This window comes from Brachyhypopomus gauderio, unplaced genomic scaffold (genome assembly GCF_052324685.1).
Source record: "Brachyhypopomus gauderio isolate BG-103 unplaced genomic scaffold, BGAUD_0.2 sc127, whole genome shotgun sequence".
Lineage (NCBI taxonomy): Eukaryota > Metazoa > Chordata > Actinopteri > Gymnotiformes > Hypopomidae > Brachyhypopomus > Brachyhypopomus gauderio.
Window position 1 is genome coordinate 485,001 of NW_027506948.1, and position 25,412 is coordinate 510,412.

At 50.5% G+C, this 25,412-nt stretch overlaps 2 protein-coding genes across 2 annotated transcripts in view; both read left to right on the forward strand.

Moving 5' to 3' along the window:
* The window catches only part of LOC143498963 (uncharacterized), a 107,604-nt gene extending 103,101 nt beyond the window's left edge, over window positions 1-4,503 (forward strand). Inside the window, 4 exon segments of the mRNA XM_076993873.1 lie at window positions 524-692; window positions 978-1,087; window positions 2,167-2,373; window positions 2,564-4,503. Of these exon segments, the coding sequence (XP_076849988.1) occupies window positions 524-692; window positions 978-1,087; window positions 2,167-2,373; window positions 2,564-2,710 (633 nt within the window). The 3' untranslated portion in view covers window positions 2,711-4,503.
* Window positions 4,504-5,940: 1,437 nt separating this feature from the next.
* Window positions 5,941-23,762, forward strand: LOC143498944 (box C/D snoRNA protein 1-like). Its single transcript, XM_076993846.1, has 10 exons — window positions 5,941-6,137; window positions 6,482-6,547; window positions 6,681-6,787; window positions 7,280-7,368; window positions 7,457-7,557; window positions 15,015-15,080; window positions 15,202-15,282; window positions 17,426-17,506; window positions 20,493-20,617; window positions 22,241-23,762. The coding sequence occupies exons 1-10, from the start codon at window positions 6,034-6,036 to the stop codon at window positions 22,375-22,377; spliced, it is 957 nt and encodes a 318-aa protein (XP_076849961.1). The 5' UTR covers window positions 5,941-6,033; the 3' UTR covers window positions 22,378-23,762.
* Window positions 23,763-25,412: the final 1,650 nt, after the last annotated feature.

Sequence of the window (25,412 nt, forward strand, 5' to 3'; positions counted from 1 at the left end):
TCATAACGCATCCCCTCTCTCTCCCTCTCCCTCCCTCTTTCTCTCCCTCCCTCCCCCTCTCTCTCTCTCTTTGAAACGTGCAGGGAGATACAGAATATAAAGAGTCTACCACTATGAGGCTACCAGAATCTGTTATGAAGTTTGTGCAACATTGTGAGAGGTTTCAGGTGCTTAAAATTAACAGTTTCACAATTTTAGCTCTTGGTGCTGGTTAATCCCATAATCCCACAGGTTATGCCTGCTGGTTAATCCCATAATCCCACAGGTTAATCCTCCTGATTAATCCCATAATCCCACAGTTTAATCCTTCTGCTTAATGCTCTCCTGCAGCCACGAATGCTATTGGGGGTTTTCTCAGTTAGGACGAGTTTTTGTTCATAGGAACCCAATTTCCTCGGGGGACCTATTTTCACGGGGGCCCAAACTCCTGGGTGGCGTTCTGGTCTGAAGGTACAGCGCTGCTCTACAAAGCCTGCAAGAGTCCACCAACACCGTCCTCTCTTCCACCTTCACTGTTCCACAGAGCTACCAGAACACTCAGGTTTCATTGGCGGACCACAGCACGGAAATCTTCAAGACCCTGGACCACTTGAGCAACGTGATAGCCGGCATCAGAACACCAGTGGGCACTCGTGAGAACCCTGCTCGCTTCTGCAAAGACCTCCTGCACTGCCACCAGAAGATGGCTGACGGTGAGAGAAACGTTTGTCCAGTCGTGTTTTTGTTTGGCTGGATGGTTCACTTGGGCACGTTTCCATAACAGACGTGATGCACGTCACTACGCGTTGTTGTAAGTGAGATCGCTGATCTGAAATGAGTTTGTATCTTTAACTTCCTGCTGAATGTATCTTTGACTTCCTGTTGAACGCCATTTGAACAAAGAGCCACTGATTCTAGGTCAGGTTTCTTGCTCTCACTCTGAATAGGCAAAATAAATGGTCTGTTTTTGGGGTTTTGGGTCTTTGTGTCCTGACCAGGAATGTTCTGGATCGATCCGAACTTGGGCTGCACCTCGGACGCCATCCAGGTGTTTTGTAACTTCACAGCAGGGGGCCAGACGTGCATTCATCCTCTGGCCACTGATAAGGTACTAACACACCACGCCCAGCAAGGACACACTATCAGCTGACGCAGGCTGATTACATCACTGGGCCTGCGGAGGCTCCCGAACACGGCAGCACAGAGCCAAGACCATCGCAGATCTTAGAGTCTCAGAACATGCTCCAACCTCAAAGAACACATGAGGAGTCAAAAGATTCCATACAGAAACTCACACACAACTCTCTCTCTCTCTCTCTCTCCCTCTCTCTCTCTCTCTCTACAGTGTGCACTTGTAGTCTAGGTGTTTTTTTTTCAGTTTGTGACATGTTTTCCTCTGCCGTTCGCAGCTGTGAAGCTCTGTTGAGCTGTTCTTGGAATACAGCTTTCCAGCAATCCTCTCCAATAATAATAATAACACGTTCCAAAACTGAAGACCAATAAGACTTTCCTCTTCTGTCAAATTTGACAGTGTTATCCCATCTGAACATTTTGGACTGTGCCTAATGCTAACATCATTTTGGGTAGTGCACAGTGTTCTTCCTGATGGCAGATGTTTTGGTCCAGGGTTCCACAGCAGTGAATGGTGACACCTGACTCTGTGTTGAGTGTGTGAGTGGCCCTGCTGCAGGGGGGGTGTCTGTGTATCAGGGGCAGATGGTAACCTGAACCAGGGTGGTAACCATGTGGACAGAAAAGGAGTGAAAGACATCTTTGTTGTCTAACCCCCCCCCCCCCCCCCCCCAAAAAAAAAAATCAAAATGAAACATCCTGATACTTCTACCATGCCCTTGTTTTTGTTGGAGACAGACGTGTGCAAAATGGCCCGGTACCCTGCGGGAGACGCACCAACACACTGTGGTTTTGGTCTGTGATTTAGGTGTGACGTGTATTTTCTCTTCTCTTGGTGACAAACATATTTCTAACGACCCCTAATCCTCTGAACCGACAGCAACAGTGAAATGGCACAGACCCAGCAGTAAAAGATTTACTGATCTTTATAATTCACCGTGTCATTACTCAAATGAAACTTTAGCCAGCCCAGATGTCATACAAACGTCAAAGTGGTCAGAGGTGGTTGAGTGTGAAAGTGTGTTTAAGAGGTGTTGTTCCTGTGTGTGCCTCTAGGTGGCGTTTGGCATCAGTAAGGTCCAAATGAAGTTTTTGCACCTGCTGAGCACGGACGCCACTCAGACCGTTTCGGTTCACTGCCACGGTGATGCAGCCGAGGTCGCCATGGAGACACCAGGGGCCCTGCGTTTCCAGGGCTGGAATGGCCAGGTGTTTGAACCGGACTCTCCACTACAACCTCAGGTGCTTCAAGATGAGTGTGAGGTAAAGAGACAGAGAGAGACAGAGAGAGAGAGAGAGAGAGAGAGAGAGAGAGAGAGAGTAAGGCTAGGAAGGGATGGATGTCAAGGAGTATGAAATAATCAAATTTAATTTTATTCAAAATATTCATCATTAGCACTAGTGTAAACACGAACGTGCGATCTGAATGTGCGTTTGATGTGAATGTGGGCAGGTCCAGGACAGCAGAGGGCAGTGTTCCCGATTCCTCCTGCAGACACAGGACCCCACGCAGCTCCCTGTGGTGGATGTCCAGGGTGTCCCATCATACGCCGCGGGGGCCCAGCGCCACCTGGATGTGGGACCTGTCTGCTTCCTCTGACACCTCCACGTCCCTCGTCCACGCAGGCCCAGAAGGACTGCCAAGATGGCCACTACACCGTTGGAGCTGCTGAGAAGGGACGTTCTCCTGTCAGAGGGGCTTCCCCAATACCACTAAGCCCCGCCCACCTCCATTAACTGGGGCTCTCCCAACACCACTAAGCCCCGCCCACCACCATGTATACAGCAGCTGACTTGTCTGTTATAATGGAGCCAGGCTTGTTCTAGTAGAACACCAGACTCGACTGGCAGAACTGTGTGCTAATGTGTAGTGAGGAAGATACTGTCGCTCTGACTGTTAAAAATTATTTTGTATCAGCTACAAAAACAAAAATCAAAATGGGTGCTATGAAAAAAGATTTTTTCGGTGCTGTGTTCATTTTTACATTCTGAAATGTGGTAATTTTGTTGTCCACTTTGTAGACTAATACAAGTCAGCAATCGAGAGAAGTAGAGAGAGAGAGAGAGAGAGAGAGAGAGAGAGAGAGAGAGAGAGAGAGAGAGAGAGATCAGAGAACTGAGCCCATTTAAATAATAGCGATGTCCGAGCTTGAATCTGGATTTATCCCTACGTCCTGCACAGGGATTTGTCCCCTGTCCCTGTGGACCTGTTCCTGTGGAACCGTCCCCTGTCTCTGTGGGTCTACCAGCCCCCTGAACGTTACACTAAAACATTTCCTGGACTCATGTCTCACAGAAAAATGTTAGCTCAATTTTAGTTGCTTCTAACGTTTTATTTGCACTGGGATCTGATCTTAGTTTGTTTGTCCTGGTCTCTCTGAAAGAAACACTACTACAGCAATCCCAGGAGTACAGGAGCAGGTGAGTAGTGGTCAATAAACGTAGTAGGTTACGTCTCCATAGTCTCTCATGCAAACAGAAACGAAGCTCGATGTGGACCCGTCCGTCTCTGCAGACGGGCCTCTACCTCCAACCCCAATTACCTTTTGAGGACAGCCACTCGCGTGTAGGTGTTTGTATGTACTTTTGAGGACAGCCACTCGCGTGTAGGTGTTTGTATGTACTTTTGAGGACAGCCACTCACGTGTAGGTGTTTGTATGTACTGGTTGCATCACAGTTACTCCTGTTGTAAGAGTACTTTGATTTTAAATTGGTATTTCCTTTCATTCGGAACCTAATTTATATAATTATTGTGTTTATAAACTGTGATATATTGGCTTTATTGACATGTAATGAAAGCAGGATCATGGCTGTTGTCTTTATGGAGAAGTCACATACCAACATCTCATCTTGGTTGTTTAAGCCAAACATCACACAGACCAATACAGTTTTGGCATTAGATCGTTTGAGGTTTAATACCTTGGGCATGTGTGTAAACCCCTGCTATTGGATGAGGCTGTGTGACTTTTCGGTGAGGCCACGCCCCCTTCTCTAAGGTGCTGCCCTCCACCCAACTACGTAATCCAAACGATTGAACTTTTTTTTTTTTTTGCCTGTGTATATTTTGACAATATATTGTTTATTTATCTGTTTTCTTTTTCAAATGATTGTACTCCAATAAATTATATCTCTGACAGAGATCTATCTGTTCAATGACAATTAGCCCAAATTACCAAATTATTATTTATGTAAAATTTGTATTTGTATATACACAACTAGGTGAGTCGATGTGTGTGTGTCATACACTGGCAGCTAGAGCAAGCCAGGTAGCACAGTTCACAGGTTTAACTTATATTACAGCAAATCAACTGTAATAACATTTGCTCTGAGGAACAGCGAAATGTAAATGTAAGATATATTTGACATGACACCAATAAATCTTTTGACTTTTACTGTTCGTGGTCATTTATTGACCTTGTGTGGTCCGTGTTAATGAATCTCATAATACAAAATGAAATAATACAGGCCCGTAGCCAGGGGGGATTGAAGGGTTCGTTCGATCCCCCCCCTCCCCCCCCCCCCTCCCGCACCCTCCCTCCGTACACACATGCCCCTCAAGATAGGTAGGCTATTCAATGAATGAATTGTTAATCTCCGGTGAATATACAGACAAACAAATAAGGACAGCACCAACAAACTCACAACAAACTTAACAGTGTTGCCAACTCTCACGCAATGAGCGTGAGACACGCGCATTTGACCGTTTTCGCACGCTCTCACGCCATACATCCGATTTCTCACGCTGAAAAAAATCTAGTTTATTTATCTTCGATCTACATCTATGATTCGGGTTTCCATCCAAACCTTTCGAAAAAATAATGCGCAATTTCCAAGTTTCGGCAGAAAAAAAAATGTGAATTAAGCCTTGTTTCCATTCATTACAGTTATGCGAATAAACTTTAGATCACGTGAGAGGACGCCAAACAATAGTGGTTTTACGTCCATCTGGCATTTACGCATTTTTGCACGTTGAGGTTGTGAAACATTTTTTTCTTTTTCTTTTCTTTACATGGAGAAGTTAAATTCCATTTTTGCTCTCTCCAGAACTGTTTTTGTATGCATTTGCCATCTTTACATCGCGATCATGTACAGAACCACTTGACTTGAGGCACGATACGTCATCGTTTATGCGAAAAACTGGCTTGCTCACTGGGGGCTAGGACTCGGCACTTGTAAAGCTGCTTTGTGACAACAACTGTTGTAAAAAGCGCTATATAAATAAAATTTGATTGATTGATTGAAAAACCCTTTTCCATCCAGTTTTTACGAATTTTGGCGATGCGATAGTCTAACTTTTCCACCTCCTCCTAGCGTAAACATCTTTTTGCGATATTTGGGGCTTTTTTCGAATTTTGGTCTTTTTCCATCCAGCTTTTTTCATGCGCATTTTCAAAATGCGCAAAAACTCGGTGGATGGAAAACCCACTGAGTTACTAGTTCGCTCTGGCGCCAACCACTGGCGATCGATCGCTATAGGCGCAGCATAGAGGAAACATATAAGACATAACCCCCCCCCCCCTCACTCCACTTTTGGGGGAAAAAGATCCCCCCCATCACAATGCTGGCTACGGGCCTGTAATAGCAGGAACCTACATGAAGAACCTTGAAATAGCGCCACAGATTCAAACGTCTGGCCGCTTTTTAGTGGTGAAATGTGTCGTTAAAACCAATTCTTGTTCAAATGTGCGATGTCTGAATTTGTTTATCAATCATTAGTAGTTTTATTTTGGCTAAAGATAATCATTAAATCATCGTCCAAGCACCACTGTACCAAGAGTCTTTTAAAAACACTTTCAGGACCTTCCGCTTTAAACGCGACTGTCGTAAACACGCCGACCGGAATACGGCAGACGTCCACGTGCGCTCGTCCACGTGGGAGGAAGCGTGTCGCCCTGCGCTCTTCAACGCCGAGGTCTCAAAACATGGTGCACATGATGGAGGCAGCAGCCCGTCCAGACACTCACCTGGTCGCTCACGGCTCGCAAGAGGAACCGCGAGGGGTGAAGCGGAAGATATCGCTGACGAGGTAAAAGCGCAGGTTTAGTCCAGCAGCTGAAACACACGGGTTGGCGGAGCAGCCAGCAGCTGAAACACACGGGTTGGCGGAGCAGATGTTTGATAGGTCAACATCACGCGGGTTCTGTCGGAACCATCTGGGTCCACACTGCGCCGTGTGTGAATATAAGTACTGTCGTATTGTTCAGACTCTCCGGCACCGACACGTAACACGTGTGTTTACTGGTGTAAGTAAACATCTCGCGTCATAGGTTATGTAAGACGCCCAGAGTGATGGTGTGTGTGTGTGTGTGTGTGTGTGTGTGTGTGTGTGTGTCCGTCCGTCCGTCCGTCCGTCCGTCCTCATGTCCACAGCTGTGACACGTGTGAAGGACAGGAGGCCAAATACAGATGTCCAAACTGCCTGAAGTTCTCCTGCAGGTGAGGGACAGCTTGCTCTCTCCTGGACACAGACGTCTGTCCTTCGCAGTGTCCAGTGTTTCAAGTGGTGCCACCTCACACACGGGGTGAAATGTGCTGCGTAAACTGAAATGTACCTCTGTGCCCTCCGTAGCCTGCCCTGTGTGAAGCGTCATAAGCATCTGTCTGGGTGCAGCGGCGTCCGGGACCAGACGGCTTTCGTACCCCTCTCTCAGTTCCAGGAAATCAACCTTCTCAATGGTGACTAAATAGCTACATGTTTATGTTCAAACAGTTTTTCCACCTCGGCTGTAATGGATGCATCTGATCTCATCACAGTTCAGCACTGCTAGGGTGGTTCCTATTGATGTTCTTCAGGTTTGAATCCCAGTTGTGTGTCATGTCGTCTGGTGAGGAGCGACTGCTGGCAGGTTGCGTTTACAGGACGGTGTTGAGTTGCTCAGCACTGACTGTGGATCACATTTGAAAGCCCTTTATGTTGTAATTTGACACTTTGAAAGTTGCATCTCCAAAAGTCTCCTAGAATTACTTTACCTGTAAAACCAGAACTTCCTTTCACTTTAGACCTACACCAGCTTATTCTTGAAGAGAATATTCTAGATGACGTTTCTCTAGTCATTTGTTTCAGTTTCTTGTTCGGACCTTCAGCTTAATTGTATTCAGTGTTTTGTAATGAAATGCCAGTACAGTAAATTGCACTAATGCAGACGTGCTGATGCTTCGTCTGGACAGACTATCGCTTCCTGGAGGAGACGGCCCGTGTGGCGGACGTGCCGAGACGAGACGAGCTGCTTCGTGTTCCCCACCGCCAGACCCGTCTGGTAAGCCCACGCCGTCAGCTCTCCTCAGGGTCGTCTGGTCGGAGGAAGTCCTTCTGTGGAACACCTTCTCTCCTTCCTCTTCCTCCAGGCCTTGTTGAGGAAGAACGCCAGAGCTGCCAAGGTCACGCTGAGGTTCCTGCCGAAGTCCTTCACCAAACACAAGGAGAACAGGACCTACTACAGTAAAGCGTAAGTTGAAGCTGCAGTGGAGGGGGGTGGAGGGGGGTGAAATGAAATGTAAATGTACCACAATCGAAGTTTTTTCTCCGCCTTTACCCATCTGTGCAGTTAGAACACACACACACACACACACACACACACACTAGTGATTACTAGGGGGCTGTGGATCACACGTGCCCAGAGCGGTGGGCAGCCCTAGCCCGGCGCCCGGGGAGCAGTTGGGGTTGGGTGCCTTGCTCAAGGGCACCTCAGTCATGGCCTCAGGTCTGGGAATCGAACCCACGACCCTCCGGTCACAAGATCAGTTCCCTACCACAGGACCATGACTGTGTGTGATCCGTGGGGGAGGGAGAAATGAGGGTCTGGGGTGCGTTAATACCTGGAGGTCAGAGATAAGCGGACTGGCAATAGGACTGAAAGAGAGACACTGGGAACATAACGGAGGAGGGAGAGTGCGAGACTGTGTTGGACCACTGGGTGGCGCTCTTGTTTAGTGCAGTCAGCAGCAGTTTCACCAGCGCTACAGTTTCACCAGCGCTACAACAGCTCTTGGGCCTACGGCATCTTAAACAGCCTTTCTGCCTACGGGAAGAGCTGCCTCGTCTTCACAGCCTGGTGATGAAGAGCTGAGGGACACGTGCACGCTGCCTTGTTTACACCTTGCTGGGTGTCTGTCCTAACGAACCCAGTCCCGGATCTACAAACACCACTGGGTTCACGTTTTCTCCAGTGTGGTGTGATCCACCCCTGACACGCGCACACAAAATTGCAAGCTTCGCAGTATTGGAATGTAGGCGGAGTTCCGGAAGGTTCTGTGTGCGTTCCGGAAGGTTCTGTGTGCGTTCCGGAAGGTTCTGTGTGGCGTGTGGTCACCATCCTGCCCCGTCAGACAAGCGGGGGGGACTGGGAAGCACAAGGCCCGCGTTGATGTCTGAAAGCGTGGGTCGTCCAGCTGTGCGTTTGGGTGTGTGTGGAGGGGGCGTTGAATAACTCTGTTGTGGACCAGCGTGGGCAGAACGCTCTGGAGCAACACCAGGGTCACCAGTGATCTCACGGGTACTCTCCCTCTCCTGGGGGAACGCCAATCATGTCTCTGGGAGTCGCCCCTGGGAGGCGGAGCTGTAGAGGACGTCATTACAGACCTTTCACCTGCATGGCTGCACACTTTAACGTCACCTGCTTATGTTCACTTTCTGACAAAGAACAGTTTCCTTATTTTCCTGATGCTTCCGTATGGGATAAAGACCTTTACAACCCTGAATTGTGTGTGTGTGTGTGTGTGTTATACTGTTATTATTATAATGCATTAACTCTAGCTTAGCAGTGTGTTGTTAGCTCTAATTGAGGCAATAAATTGAATGGGTGTTTTCTTGTATCCCATGCATTGATACTGGAGCACACAGATCCAGTAACACCTTTTGTGATTAGCCAATGAAACGCAGAAGTGTGATCATGTGCAGGACTTCCAGAAGCTCGTGGTAACGCAGGTGAATATCAGAGTATCCAGTCACACCATTAGAGACGTCGTAACTCCATGTGCACAAGCACACGTGCTGCTGAACTAAAGTACACGCTTCCCAGAATGCCAGAGGCCTCTTCACTAGTGCATCTAGATATTTCCCAGAATTTGCACTTACACACACATACCTCTAAGAAACCCTTCCCAGAGTCCCAGGGTATACAGCACTGCAGATGCGTGTGCACACACATGCATGCACACACACACACACACACGCATGCACACACACACACACACACACACAAACCTGTCCAGTGATCTCAGCTGAAATCCCTCTTCAGATCTGACATCTCGAGTGCGGGATGCAGGGAAGACACAGAGCAGGAGAGTGTGTGTGTGTGTGTGTGTGTGTCCAGCGAGAGGGAGATGAAGGTCTGAGCTGGGCACAGCAGCAGAGGAGGAGTTTCACAATATACTGAGGACATAATATAACGAGCAGATGTGTGTGTGTGTGTGTGTGTGTGCTGCACACACACCTCCACATCACACCACTCGCCTCTTGCTTGGTTGCAAGGCCAAAATTTGCTTTATGCGTGTTTGTGTGCATCGTTGCATGTGTTTTTGTTTGTCTTCAGACAGTGCGAAGCAAACCGCCCCCTCCGGTCGTCCGTCTCCCCCCCCCCCCCCCCCCCCCTCGCCGTCTGTTCGAGACTCTTGTCTCATGTCTTCCCCGTGACTGGAACAAGGTGTACCGGAGGGACTTTTCTCAAGCTGTCCACCGTGAGACGGGACGCTGAAGTCACCAAACACATGGAGGCCCATTCAGGAGAACCGGCTCCCCCAGCTGCTACGGACACATGTGTCCTCCACCCTTACTGACCAGCAGGTGGAGAAGCCCCCCACACCCTCCGTCTTGTCCCGCCACGAGGCTGTTACTGCCGTCTGTCTTGAGGGCAGGGATGCGTGAGTTACGGTGGGGGACACGGGCCCCGTATCTGCCCCAGGCTGGACGTGCCTGCGGTGTCTCCTACGTGAGGCCACGTGGCCGGAGACGGTAGGTTTGTGGTTCTGGCTGCACGTCCACACGGGGGACGCACGGGGGGAGTGTGCGTCCCCTCTGGGAGCTGCGGGGGGAAGAGAAAGACCAGCTTGCGTCCAAGACGGTGTGGGAACATTCGAACAGTATGACTGTGTTTTGTTGTGCACCGTGTGGTCAGTCTCTCTGGCTGCAGTGACTCCGTCTCGTGGACACGCACGTGCACACACTCTGGGAACGTCCCCACGTTTCAGCACCGGCTGCCGGGTTCAGCGTGGATTTGGGCTGTGTCTGATTTCTCGTGTTTGTGCGTGTGCATGATTGCATGTGTCTGATTTCCCTTGTGTTTGTGTGTGTGTATGCAGCTGTGTGGGGTTTCTGCAGAAGCACAATAAAACTGAAGCTCTAGAAATGGATGGCTTACATGATGTGGACCAGTAGCTGTAGCTAACCCTTCAGGGCCACTTCATACCACCCTGGTGAAACACACACACACCATACTTCTCTGAAAACCATCTTACTTCAAACAAATTAATCCAAATTCCAGTGTCTCTTCATGTTGCACATGTGTTATATTTGAGTGGAAGCAGAAACCCGTTTGGTCGGTATTATCTACGTTCTCCTGATGGTTGCTACAGACCCTGGGTCAGTTCAGTGCCTGTATGATGGGTGTCAAACCAAAAACTGGCTCACCCCTGACCCTAAAGCTCGTCTTGGCCCTATAAAAGATCCAGTGTCCTCTGCATTGCTATGTTAATGGTTGCTCAATGGAAAGTGAAATCCTAAGACCGCCCTAAGGTGAGGGAGTGAGTCTGAGTCACATGTAGACGTCAGACGTTGGGATTTGGGTCCTGTGGGATGGGTTTAGCCGCGCCTACACCAGGGATGGGTCTGGGCTGGAGCCGGGGCATTCTTGGCCCTGGCGTCATCCGTTTGTCTTCCCGCGCCGTGTGCCCCTAAGCTAACGGAGTATTGACGCTTCCATATTTTTCCACGTTGGCAACGCAGTGCCTCGTCACGCAACGGCAAGTCGTATTTCCGTTCGCCGTTTGCAGCAGGGGATGTCTGGGCTGCACTGAACCGTTAATGGTGCTGTTCTCGAGTACAGCAGTGCGCTAGCGCGTCATGACCAAGCGCTAGCGCGTCGTGAGCAGCCGTCGTCCCTGCGTGGCGGGCACTGGCTTTTTCTGCCTGTTTGTTAGAACGTGATGGGAGAAATGGCGCCCTCGTGTGGCGGGGTGAAACGGCACATTGCTATGACTGCTGCGGGGCATCTTGAGAGATGGCTGTGCTGGAACGCTGACTTTCAACGGAGTCTAGTGCCATATTGAAAAGGTCGTGTGTGAACCGCACGGCCTCACAGGGAAATCGGCTCTTCATTCACTGTATGAGAGCTGGTAGTTTGAGAAGCGATTCATGGGGCTATTAAGCATGACAGAAGCGAAACCAGCTTTGCAATGTGTGAATCGAATTCGTCTGAGCAAGGGGTTTGGTAGAAAGCGTCTTTTGTTTGCAATTAGTGTGAGGTCATTGTGCTGAAGATTATACAATCTGCTTCTCATTATTTGGGTTTTCTCCCCTCTGCCTGCGTTTTGTTCTTGATCAAGGCTAGTGATAGAACAAAAAAACCATGTGGTGCCGTGACCCAGAGTGGGCCCAGGCGCCGTCTGATAACCTTGAGTGTCTGATTCACTGCAGGGCGTTTAGTCAGACGCTCCAGTGCCAGCTTCACCTTCGGCACTATAGTTGTCGACGTTCTGATCCATTTCCAAAATAAAAAACTCAGCTTTTGAGTTCAGCTTTGGCAAAATCCAGATGACGGTGTTCTTAGATGCTGTGCTTAGAAAAAAAAATTACATTTAGACAACAAATGTGAAGTGCTCATCAAAACCAGACTGCGTAGGCCACGCTACAAAGTACCATCCAGTGCCGCTCCAACTCCCCTCTGAACATCTTCTAGAAGGTCCTGGCTCCTCTAACACTCTTCTGTTCTTCTACTATGGTAGCTACTGTGACCTACTACAATAACAACCACCCAGGTGTCATTTAGCTATTAACTGTGACCCAAACTCGCACTAAAACAAACTTGTGTGAATAGACTTCCCCCTCTCCTCGAGGGCACACCGGTGGGTTTGTCCTGTATTCACACTGACCTCACTAACACCTCTGCAGAAGCGTCACCCTAAGGGCGTGTGGAACTGTTGTCAAAGGTGTTCTCAGTTATTCGGGCGTTGTTGGATACGCGTGTTCTCTGTGGTGCCGTCTCGGGGATCCTGACGGTGATGGACTGATCTGACTGGTATGCACCGTGACCTTGCCCCAAAATGCCTGTGAGCATCTTTAAACCAAACCCCTTTTTCCATTCGTAGGGGAGGGGTTGAATTCTTTCCATTTGGTCTCCAGCAGAAACAATGCCCCTGCCCCCTCCACCCACCCCTCCCTCCTGCCCCCACCCTGGAGAGGCCAAACCCCAACACACTCGTAAATACCTCAGCCCACTGGGCAGCGGAGCGCCGAAACACCTTCACACCTGCACGGGGAATCCCTCTCGGCGTCCATCTGATCCTCCATGTGAACATTCCTCAGTGCGTCTCCATCATCTGGCTTCCGTGGCGATCCTGCTGCCAGGCCTGGGTCGGCCCGATATCTGAGCTCATAAGCCCCCCCCCCCGCGCCGGTGATGACTCCGTTTGCTTCTGAAGTCAAACGAGTTCTGCAGCACTACGGCTCATCTGGGCGCTGAACACCGTCATGTATCTTCAGCGCTTTAAGCAACGTTTCAAGTGTCCGTTAATAATGGTGCTTCTAATGGCTCATACGCGGTTTACATATTCACATTCATACAATTTGAATATTTACATGATGAGATTCAAGCTAAATCTGGCATGTCTGATAGCAGAAATATCATAAATTTGCAACATTTGGGATCCCATAATAAATACAGCAGGCGCCAGGCATTCTACAATGTAATAAAATTATTATGGGATGTTCAGTGTTGGACACATTTATTATGTCATTATAATTTCTGTTATAATACCCGTTTCTGGTATGTTTGGCAGTCCTTTTGTTTGAGGTGGCACAGCTAAAAGAGCCCGAGGTGGTGTGAGTGAGTGATGTGAGCCTCTAGTTGTGCAGCACAATGATCTCCCAGTTGCCGTAATTTGGCACGAGCACTGCGGGCTCTCGTCGCTAATACCCGAGGCTAATAGCACACGCGCACAGCGCCAGGTCTGCCCTGCAGCCATGACGCCTCCGCGCTATTAGTGCCTCTGGCCTCCGTTTCTGCGTAATGGCACACCGCCGTCTTTCCTGGTAGTGCTGCGTGCCAGTGCTAACGAGCCAGGCGTTCTGCCCGCGGTGATAATTTAACCCAACGGGCTCATTCGTGCTCGACTGGTCTCCAGTCAGACTCCCGCGTCACCAGAGATCTCAGGCAGCTGGATGTGTGCGGCCCAGGTTGGACGTGGAGAGACATCCCTGCGTGCTCCACGGGGCTGGCGTACGCCTGGGTATGAGCGCACGGGGGGGAGCACCACTGTTCGCTAACTGTGCTTGTGCTTGGCAGAAGATTGGCTGGTTTGGGGGGGGAGGACGACCCTTACCTGACCCTTACCTGACCCTTACCTGACCCCCCCCACCCCCACCGTTCCCAACCATTGTCAAGGATTCCCAAACAGACCACACTTTTTTTTTTTCTGTACTTTTCCAAAACAGCCAGAAAAGATTCAGTTTCTCATTTGTTCAGAGATAAAATGGTAAACCACATGGTTATTTATTTTTTTATATATACAACAGTTGTCACAAAGCAGCCTTACACATGTTGAAGCCCCCAGTGAGGAAGACAATGGTGTCGGTGGAAAACTCCCTTGAGCACGAGGATGAAGCCTCGAGGGGAACCGAGACTCCAAGGCGGAGGCCCGTCCTGTTCTGCTCGACAACATGCACCACAGCTAATACAAGAACCCCTGTGTTGTGGGCCAGGAAACCCCATACACCGAGGTCACATCAGCAAGGGCTGCAGGGCCCAACACTACAATAGTCGTCCATTTTAAAGCCACGAGGGTGTGTGGGTGTTGTTGTGATTGACACTCTGGTGCGGTTCGTTCTCGTGCGAGCGCTCACGTAGCACTCGTGCCTCGAGAGCGCTTCAGAGCCGGGCGGCCAGGTCCGCGCTCCTGCTGGGAGCTTGTTTATGGCGGGGATTATCCGTGTTACGCCAGGCTGCACAGCTGTCATCTTTAAATGATGCCTCCTGTACTCCTAGTCTCTTAAACGCTCCTAAAGACGTTAAAGGTCCCGAACAGGAGTCGGTGCGTGCGTCATGGAGTTACTGAACGAGGGAGAGGGCTTGTTTTTCTTTGTCCTGGAAGTTACCACCAACCTCCTCCCTCCCCTCTCCGTATTCCCAGGATAGGAGTGTGTGCGCACAGCCACGGTTCAGCCCGCCCGCCGGTACCGTCTGCCGTAAGGGACACTGCTCCATCATTATTCTTTCTTTGGCGTGCAGATGACGTGGTAGTGGATGCTGCTTTAACACCACCCTGACACTTCTGACACCCCCCACCTCTCCTCCACCCTCAGCCTCCACCTTCTCCTCCACCCTCAGCCCCCACCTTCTCCTCCACCCTCACCCCCCACCTCTCCTCCACCCTCAGCCTCCACCTTCTCCTCCACCCTCAGCCCCCACCTTCTCCTCCAGCCTTTCACACCACTCGGCTCTGGGGACCCCGAGACCTCCTCTGCCCAGTGGATGAGGGTCAGATGGGAGGCTGGGTGGTGGTTCTCATCTGGTTCTCCAGCCATGCGCTGCGGGCGCTGGGAGTGACTGTGATGTGGGTTCTGGCGCTGAGAGACGGGCCGACTGATGTGGGTGGCCATGGGCGTTCTTGTTATGACATAAAGACACTCTGTGCAGATTTCAAATCTGTGTGTGTGTGTGTGTGTGTGTGTGTGTGTGTGTGTGTGTTGCAGAGATCACAAGCTGTACTGGTCCCTGAAGCTGGTTTTCCCCCAGTGTAGTGCGGAGTACACGGACAGGTGAGTCATGGGTGTGTGTCCCGCTGTCGTGTGTCCTGCTGTCTCGTGTCCTGCTGTGTTGTGTTTGTTCCTGTTCCCTGAGGTCACACCAAAGTCACTTTTGTGTTCACCTGTTTTGCAGGGTAGCAGAAGATCGAGTCCTTGAGAATGTTCTGAGTGACTACATCCACCCCACCGAGTCTGACCCGGTGAAACGTCACCGGTAAATCTGCCTCTTCAGTTTGTGGCTCGTGTGGGGTTTTTTTCTTCTTCGTCTAAGGGGTCTCTCTGCTGCTCGCCGTACAGTCCATGTTAAACGTCCCAGTGGCCATGCTGGCTAGGTCTGGGTGCTGTGTGTAGTGACTGGTTACGCTGTGGTTCCCCTGTGGTGGCGTCCTCCTCCCACGCTCCAGAACCTGAACCGCGTGATGATGGAGCCCAGAGACCTGCAGTGGAATGAAGCAGGAGGTCAGGGGTCGCCTCGCACGGGGTCGCCTCGCACGGGGTCGCCTCGCACGGGGTCGCCTCGCACGGGGTCGCCTCGCACGGGGACGCCTCGCACGGGGTCGCCTCGCACGGGGTCGCCTCGCACGGGGACGCCTCGCACGGGGTCGCCTCGCACGGGGTCGCCTCGCACGGGGTCGCCTCGCACGGGGACGCCTCGCACGGGGACGCCTCGCACGGGGACGCCTCGCACGGGGTCGCCTCGCACGGGGACGCCTCGCACGGGGACGCCTCGCACGGGGTCGCCTCGCACGGGGACGCCTCGCCTCGTGCCCTCCGCCTCCTTGGTGGTGAGAAGGTGTCATCTTGGTGTCTCAGACCAGAGACCTCATATCCAGCTGAAGAACAGAGAGATATAACTGTGAAAATGACACGTGTGCAGTGAGAGCCAGTCAGGGCGGGAGGCTCAGTCCCGGAGCTGCGAGGCCAGGCCACATCACCGCTCGTGTGTCTCACAACTGAGGGGGGAAAATACAGCAAGTCATGTTGCTATGAACTGAGTCAACCTGAATGCCCCCCCCCCACGTGGTGTGTCCTGTCTCACTGACATGGCGTCTGAAGGGTCAAGCCGGAGGTGCCCGCTGTCTGCCCCGCTAGTGGAGTGGCATGGTGGAGGTAGCTGACCTGCGGTGGGGGCCAGTACTCTGGGGGGGGCTCTTATGGGGATTAGGCAGGGAGTTTGGTGGAGCTCAGAGGACTGTGTGTGTGTGTGTGTGTGTGTGTGTGTGTGATATTATGCTGCGTGAAGCCTGTTCCCACTTAGTAGGTGCACATTTCTCACTCAATTTTAGTCTCTCTCACACACACACACACACACACAGAATTGTACAGCCAACAGTATGGAGGAAATTAAAGGCGAGCGTTAACCCTCCCAGGACTCAACGTGAGGTTTGCAATAACTCTGCAATAACTGAAAATAAACACACCAAATAACGTCATGAGATGGGCCCAGAACAGCGTGTTCTTCCGTTCTGAACGAGTAGTGTTGGGCTCGTCAAAGCCTCAACGAGGAACAATGACTCTACAGGACACGTCGCGCTGGGATCTTCCCCAGAGTGCTGATGACCCACACGCCGGTGTGTGGTGCGGCCCTCGTGCTGAACGCCTGCTCAACACGGAGACCTGTGTGTGTGTGTGTGTGTGTGTGTTGACATGTAAAGGGGGAATAACAGACCACAGGTCAATACATTTATCGTGTGTGTGTGTTGACATGTAAAGGGGGAATAACAGACCACAGGTCAATACATTTATCGTGTGTGTGTGTGTGTGTGTGTGTGTGTGTGTGTGTGTGTGTGTGTGTGTGTGTGTGTGTGTGTGTTTTGACATGTAAAGGGGGAATAACAGACCACAGGTCAATACATTTATCGTGTGTGTGTGTGTGTGTGTTTTGACATGTAAAGGGGGAATAACAGACCACAGGTCAATACATTTATCGTGTGTGTGTGTGTGTGTGTGTTTTGACATGTAAAGGGGGAATAACAGACCACAGGTCAATACATTTATCGTGTGTGTGTGTGTGTTGACATGTAAAGGGGGAATAACAGACCACAGGTCAATACATTTATCGTGTGTGTGTGTGTGTGTGTTGACATGTAAAGGGGGAATAACAGACCACAGGTCAATACATTTATCGTGTGTGTGTGTGTGTGTGTGTGTGTGTGTGTGTGTGTGTGTGTGTGTGTGTGTGTGTGTGTGTGTGTGTGTTTTGACATGTAAAGGGGGAATAACAGACCACAGGTCAATACATTTATCGTGTGTGTGTGTTTTGACATGTAAAGGGGGAATAACAGACCACAGGTCAATACATTTATCTTGTGTGTGTGTGTGTGTGTGCGCGCGCGTGTGCCCCTGCCTTTCCACAGGTTGAAGATGTACGTTCCTGCTTATCCTGATCAGCTGTGTGTGTTTATGAAGTCAGAGCAGAGGCTGCCCAACTGTCTTAAGTAAGTACAGTATTCACCAGTCTAGACCTGGTCTTAGGAGTATTCACCAGTCTAGACCTAGACCTGGTCTTAGGAGAGTCTTTGATTTTCCTTACTCATTTACTGCAGACACAAACAACCTCATTCTAAATGTTCAGTCTACATGTTCAGTGTTCAGTATATAGTGTTCAGTGTATAGTGTTCAGTGTATAGTGTTCAGTGTTCAGTATATAGTGTGTGTATGGCACACATGAACATCTCCCGGTTCGTGCCTCTCAGTAGGAGACGTTCTACTAGGCAACAGTCCAGCGTTTTATTACAGCTCCAGTGATCCGGGGGGGTGGGTGGGGGTGACGTAGCTCGGCACCAATCTTCACCGCCTTGTCCCGGGCGCCTCTGCCGTCTCCCAGAAGGCTTTGCTTCCTGCCCCCTCTTTGCAGAAGCAGATGAATGCATGCCCACCCCTGCGTGATCAAGACATGAAAGACACCGAAGACATTCAAATCTGCCTGTGCCCTGCGGATTAACTGGCGTGTTTAGTAACGGTTATGAAAATATGTCTTTGTTAGTCAGCTTGATCTTAGCCTGAAAATATTACCTTTCAGAGAGGTAAAATTATTCAAAGAAAAAAACAAAAGGGAAATCACGCGTCAGATTCTGGCAGGTCTATGTTCTTTTCACATTCAACTGATTTCACACACACACACACACACACACACACACACACACACACACACACACACACACACACCCAGGGTTGAGAAGACGTGGCAGGTGAAGACAACGGTGGTTCCTGTTGTACTCTGAGCATTATGGGCCGTGACACCCAAACTGGGTGAATGACGGCAGGTCTCATGAACTGTGGGTTTTGTGAAGTGTTGTATCCTGACACACAGACCACACATCACCGTTCACGTGAGGAAGACGGGAGCTAACGTGGTAATATTCACTCCGTTAAGAGCAGCTGTCCTCGACCTGCTCCCGGACCATGACTGGGTTCCGTGGTCGGGGAGACGAGCGTAAGCTTCAGCATGGACGATGCGTGCTGACGTCCTCTGGACGGTGGAGACGGGGCCGGGCCTCACATCACCCATGAGTGAACCTGATTTACCTGAAGAACTTCACGTCACTGCTGGTGTAGTTGTGTGGTGCAGCCCACGTGGATGTTGAAGCTCCATCTCTCTCCACGTAATCTCCCTGGAACGGTGAAATTTGAGATTTGAATGGTTGATCTGTGTCGGGGAAGCCAGTCCAAACTCGTTTTCCACTGGAAGTGCGTGTATCCCCTCTGAGCTCCAGTGCCACACAGCCCTCTGGAATGCTGCCTGTGTGCGTACCGTGATTGGCAAGTTGTTTGGCAAAGGACTGAGACGGCGGCTGGGCCCTTCCCAACGTTAGTGTTCCATGACTTGAGCTCTGAGGAACTCCACACCCTTCAAGGGGAGCTCAGCGTACTAGAAGATGAAGCTTTTATTTCTGTCCAGGGTCCCGGTCCCTGCACGTGACCCTTGACACACCCATCCTCGTTAGAGAGGTCCTCACAGCTTTGCTGTAAACCACCTGGATTTATGGATGGCGTTTTGAATAGAGCTAATGAGTCACGAATAAGTAAATATTTTGAGGAGTGATATTTGCACGCAGGCTCGACCAGTGCAGGAGACACACATCTCACACGTGTTAATGTGAACTTGATTGTGTTATGAACAACCTCATCTATCCATGCCAGGCTGTCATTACACTCCCATAACTCATTAACTAGAGGAGACGCAGCCAGTCGGCAGGGAAGGAACATGAGAAGGACACAGAGGTGGAGGAGGGTGGAGGCAGGCGAGGTTCTTCTGGGCAGCCCGCTACATTGGCTCCTTTGCGTGGGTCTGTTGACCAGCATGTGTGGGTAATGCCCTTGGGCAGCAGTGTAGAGATGGTGTGTTTGCGCCCCTGAATGGTTGACTTCCACACCAAGTGACCTCGTGGTTCGGGCAGTTTCAGAGAGCAGAGACATTCGGTACGGGGGAGGACGTAGCTGACCCGTGTCCAGCGCAGATCTGAACGACTCTTTTACACACACGAACATACACACACACACACACACACACACACACACTCTCAGCCCGCTAAATGCTGATGACGCGTGTAACTGAACAGTTATCGCTGCTTATCACACTGAAGTCTCAACACCTCCACCGTCGTCATTAGCACGCTGGGACTTCACATCTGCAGTGAGGTTACTGTTGTCCGAGTGTTCATCAGTCCCCGTGTGTGTGTGTGTGTGTGTGTGTGTGTGTGTGGTGTGTCCTGTCGACAGTCCTCGAGCGTGACTTTTACAGTTCACGGTGACTCAACGCTACTTTACAGAAGCACGGAACTGTCCGGGCGGTGATCCCGGTTCCTTCCCCCGTGGGCCAGGTTCTTCTTGGCCCGGTCTTTTTGAGGGTGGAGACAGGCGGGCGGTGCTGCTGGTGGAGAGGCTGGCTTTCCTCTCCTCACAGCTGCGTGGTGACGGAGGTTCTCCTGACCTCTACGGTGTGATTTTGGGGTTACCCTCACCTCTGCTCCTCCACGATTTATTGAAGGTGTTCTCTGTAGATCTTTAGCTGAGTAAAGGAGGCAGGAATGAAAATGAACCTTCGGTGGAGCTCACATAGGTTAACAATTAATGTCTGGTGCCGTCTGACCCTGTGATTCATTGCGGGGGGTATAATGTTAGGGAGAGTGAATGTGTACCTACCCCCCCTGCTCACCAGAAGTGCTGGATTAACGTTGCTTTTTCATTCTGGACAGGAGATGCAAAAATCTTGTAGTTTTTTTTTTTGTGTGTGTGTGTGTTGAGACCTGCACCAAAGTTAAGTGCACCAATCAGGCAACCATGTTAACGCTCCTGCTGGAACCATCCCAAAGTGGCAATGTTCTCATCGCCGAATGCTCGTGCGTATGGCCGTATGGTCCCGTGTGTCCCGAGGTCCTGCCTGACCTGGTGCTGTGGTTTCTGTTTTTCCTCTTTCTGCAGGTTCCATGAGCTGGACGTGAGGAAGACCCTCCGGGAGAACCTGATGTCCAGAATGGTGCTGGAATATCCCGAAGTTCATGTGGTACTGAAGCAGCACTGTCAGGACTACCTCACCCGTTTCCCAGGTGAGACTCTCCACCAGGATCCAGGCAGGAGCACCAGGAGAAGGTCCAGGTCCACCCTGTGGGGGGCCATCTCCTACTCTTACACGTTCAGATAACGCAAACCAAACGTTCTCATTCTTTTCTTTTTCGTTTCTTTTTAACTACACACGTTTTTCTTTCTGTTCACTGTGGCATCGTGTTGCTGTTTTGTGTTTGGTATTGTTGGCGTGTTTGGTGTGTTTGACCTCACCGTGGTGCCGTAGACACTGCGTGAGCTGCCCCGGGCTGGAAGGCTCTGCCCATTGGCCCGGATGAGGGCCCAGCCGCGCGGGGCTGGCCAAGCCACCGCTCCTCTGACTCACACAGCCAGTGTGTTCTGTGTTCAGTCTCCATGCTGCTCACCGAAATGTCAGCCAAACACACACACACCCTTCTCAAGAGATGACTACATGCCTCAGTGACAGGGTTGAAGTGTCATCACACAAATGCGCGTTTGCTTTAAGCGGTTTGTTTTAAGGTTGCTGAGCCTGGCAACAGGAAACCTGCTGTGTGTGTGTGTGTGTGTGTGTGTGTGTGTGTGGGTGTGTGTGCGTGTGATCATATTTGGGCATCTATTTCCATGTGCCACTTATGGTTTGTACCCAGACTTGTGCAAAACACAATGGTTTAAATCATATTAAGTCATGAGAGGGAGAGAGAGCCCCCGGGGGGTGCTATTTAACTACCCCCCGCCCCCGCTCTCACACACTCACTGAGGTGAACGGACACACACCCATGTTTGCGCAGTGGTGTGTGAGCCAGCCTCCCGCTGAGGATTTGCATAGTTGCCCCACACTTGTGTCCCGCAGGGCCTGTATCGGGGTGTGTGTGGGGATTAGGATGGTGTGTGTATGGGGATTAGGATGGTATTTTGGTCTGTGGGTGAGATTGGGGGGGTGGGGTCATGATTAAGGATTCTCACACTTTCCAAACTTTGAGTGCTGAAGGACATGGATCACCCCCTGAGAGAGGGAGAGTGAGATGGAGGGAGGGAGACACACCATTCAGCTCCCTCTCCACCCTTGAAGCAGCATTCAGGGCCTCTCCACCCTCTCTGGTCTCCACCCTCTCTGATCTCCACCCTCTCTGGTCTCCACCCTCTCTGGTCTCCACCCTCTCTGGTCTCCACCCTCTCTGATCTCCACCCTCTCTGGTCTCCACCCTCTCTGGTCTCCACCCTCTCTGATCTCCACCCTCTCTGATCTCCACCCTCTCTGATCTCCACCCTCTCTGGTCTCCACCCTCTCTGATCTCCACCCTCTCTGGTCTCCACCCTGGGATCATCATTCAGACTCACTAGAGGTTCTTCTACTTTATTTTTAGATTGATGCACATTTGCCTAAAGAGCCAAATATTTTCTGCTCAGACATTGTGGCTGTTATTCTGTTGAATGATTCTCATAAATCGGGAGTTATCCCCGTTATACTAGCGCGTGTGCTTGTGCGTTCGTGTCTGGTGAGGTACGTGGTTCTGACCGCTGCCTTCCGTGTTGTCATGGAAACCTTTATGATGAGATGATTGTGATGTCACAGTGACGTGTTAAGGGCTGCTGACGTGGTCCAATCACAGTCCCTCGTTCTAAAGCCGAGCGTGTTTGTGTTTCAGAGAGGAGCGGCAGGGAGGCGCGGAGCCCCAGGGACGTCACCTGCGCTGGGACCCGCCGTGCATCTCACCTCCCCGGCACCTGCGGGACCCCCACGGGACCGCACGCCCAGGACGGGCGGGACGCAGCACGCCGCTGACAAGACCGAGCTGGAGGAAGGGGAGATCTGTAGTGGTGATGAAGAGGAGGAGGAAGAAGTTATGCATTGTGTTGCTGGTCTTGCTTGTCAAAATGTCACCATGGAAACCAACAGCTGTCTTCCTCATGATGTGAAAGAGGAGGAAATGGAGGTTTGCTGTGTCATTGCTGAAGACCAAAGTCAAACCGCAGAAACAAATGATCAGAACAGCAGTGAAGATGATGGTGGTGTTGCTGTTGGTGAACAAAATGTAACCATAGGAACTGGAGGTCTTCCTTCATCTCACGATGGAAGTGCGGTAGATGTTGATTGTGGCCATCTGGGTGATGTGGAGAGCTTAGGAGGTCCTGATGTCCGAAATACAGAACACCATCTGCTTCTTCGTGGTGATGTTGAAGTTGCTGGCAATGGCCTCCAAGAAGAGGTGGGAATTGATGTGATCAAGGAGAGTGAAGTTTGCGAGGGGACAGGCACTCCTTCATCTCCTGGTGGAGATGATGGAGTCACAGACCACCACGATGGGGCAGGAAGCGTTGTGATGGAGGAGAGTGACGTCAGCGTGGAGACACACCTCCGTCATCCGTCTCTCGATCGCGCTGGTGGTAGCGGTTGTGAGCATGCTGAGGTAGAGACCAGAGACCCCTGTGACACGACAGATTGTGTCCTACAGGATGGAGTCAGTGGATGTGGCCTTCAGCCTGGTGTAGGTGTCTCAGGTGGTGCAGGTCTGGCTGATCCCAACGACAGCCCCCAGTCTGATGCGTGTGTTTACATTGCCACCGTCCCTACAGGATCAAGCATCTCCACTGGTAACCACAACCAGGACAACGGTGGGACTGAAACACCTGTCAATCATCCAGCAGGTGACGGAGAAGCACAGGCTGTGGGCGTGGCCATCAGAGAAGGACCACCCTCTGATTGAGGAATAGTAACTGTTAGTAACATTGTGTAGTAACAGCTGGTTTTTATCCCCAACTGATTACTAATACATTTACGTCATTTTGCTTTTTGAGAAGAGAAAATGTTCAAAACCTTTACTGACCTTTGTCATTTTCTTGTAGTGATCATTGTGCCCACTGACTAGTCCCTAATAGTTTAATAATTTCATTATTACATAAGTGTTAGGGCTGCGTGATTTTGGGGTAAGTCGTTTTTTAATGGAGCACTTTGTGGTTGTACGTGTTCCTCTGCTGGTCTGTGCTGTGTCTGGGCCAGTCTGTGTCCATGTGTGTTTCTGTTGGTGTGTGTGTGGGCTTCAGCTGGTGTGCTTGCAGTACTGGCCTTCATCAGCAGGTCTTTGATGTGAGAATGTGATGGTGTGTGTTCCACCATCCTGCAGGCACAGAAGCTGGTGACCTCTGACCTCCCTAATGGCGTCCGCTGAACAAGAGCCCCCCCCCCCCCCCCCCCCCCTTCACCCACCTCTCGTTCATTAAGTTGACTATAAATCCTTCTTGCTTTCTAATATACAACATCTGCTAATCAGTCTGGTAAAGCCCTCGGGCTGCTAGCGGATGTTTGACTCGTCCGTCGGGAGGACGGGGCTCAACGTCTCTGCTCTCCTCCCAGATTCCACGTTTGTCCCAACGTTAACTTTTGTGTTTACTAACTGCGAGCGTGAGATTCATGATTTTGGCTTAACCGCTAATAGAGCACACGTCATATCTGCAGCTCACGTTGAGCCTGACTGGGTTTTAATGGTCCAGCTGCCAGGCTGCCAAAGCCGTAATAACTGCTCCGTGCAGCTCTGGGATTTACTCGTGCTGTTCTGTGCAACGTTATGGTTGGGGAGCTTTAACCTTGATTTCCTTTTCCACATCTACATCATTACATAACCCATGTGCTTAACTCGGGCCAGTGTATTAGTCCTCTCCGACAAATCCACAGTATTGGCGCTCCATGTCTGCTTTGTGTGCGTGCACGTGCGTGTGCGTGCACGTGCGCCGACATCAGCATCAGCCAAGCCGACGGGTGAATGTCTTCCTGCCAGGGTGTTCCCTCTGCTCACTTGGGCTTGCTGGCCTTGCTAATGAGAAACGTGAAAACCCTGATCTGATTGGACAACTGTCCCATGATCTGTTCCATGTCGAGCAGGTGAAGCGTGGTGGTGGTAACGCCCAAGGTCGTGGGGTCGAGTCCCAGGGAGCTCATGCACTCACATGTGTGTTACACAGGATAAGAGCACTGTAAATGTGAAGGTTGTCAGGGCCGCACGTTGCCCTGGTCTGATCGTACGGAACATTATTCCTCCACGTGGGCTTTTATTGCATCTCAGAAAATCAACGTCAGGCTTAAGAACCTTGAAATGGGTAGCGTTTACCCAGTGGCAAGTTTGCATTGCACAGTTCAGTGTTATAAATGAATTGCAGCCGTCTGGTGCACGTGGCTGTGTTGATATTAGCTGCTGTGTAGACAGTTCACTCCGGGTGGAGTTGTGGGTGGGGCAGATGAGGGTGTGGTCTGGGAGAACTGGCGTGAGCGTGTGTGGGTCACCCATAATCTTTAAGGACAGGTGTTTTGAGAAGTTTGCTTTCCATTTGCGAGTGTCTGCATTTAAAACTGCTGTTTATCTCAGTGGTACTGGGTCTCGTCTTAATCTGTGTTCTGTAAGTCCCACTTGAAATATTGCTGTGAAATAATAGAACACAAAAGGGTAATGTTCAGTTTTAAACACATCTCTGACTACACAGGTATTTTCTGCAACAAAATGATTCGAAATCCAGATGGTATGTTTATAAAAATGTCATAGCACATTGTATGTCAGCACATTTTATTTTTCCAGCGGGGGAGATTACATAAGAATTTTGATGTGCTTACTTGTTTGTGGCCGTCACGGTTTGTTGTAGACGGAATTTCAGGCATCCTGAATTCTGCAAGGATTTTCCTGGAGGTCCACTGTGGAATTTATTACCTGTGCTGAAAATGAAAACCAGCGTGACTGACAGCAGTAAATTAAATGGTAAAAAGGTAACTGGGTTGAAACAACCATACCTAGAATGCTGGCTCTATTTCTACCACTGTATAGCCAACTGGTC

Coding starts and splice junctions, on each gene's coding strand:
- LOC143498944 (XM_076993846.1), top strand. CDS start 6,034: ATGGTGCACATGATGGAGGCAGCAGCCCGTCCAGACACTCACCTGGTC. Junction 15,081..15,201: donor AGTGCGGAGTACACGGACAG/GTGAGTCATGGG, acceptor CCTGTTTTGCAG/GGTAGCAGAAGATCGAGTCC. Junction 17,507..20,492: donor AGGCTGCCCAACTGTCTTAA/GTAAGTACAGTA, acceptor CTCTTTCTGCAG/GTTCCATGAGCTGGACGTGA.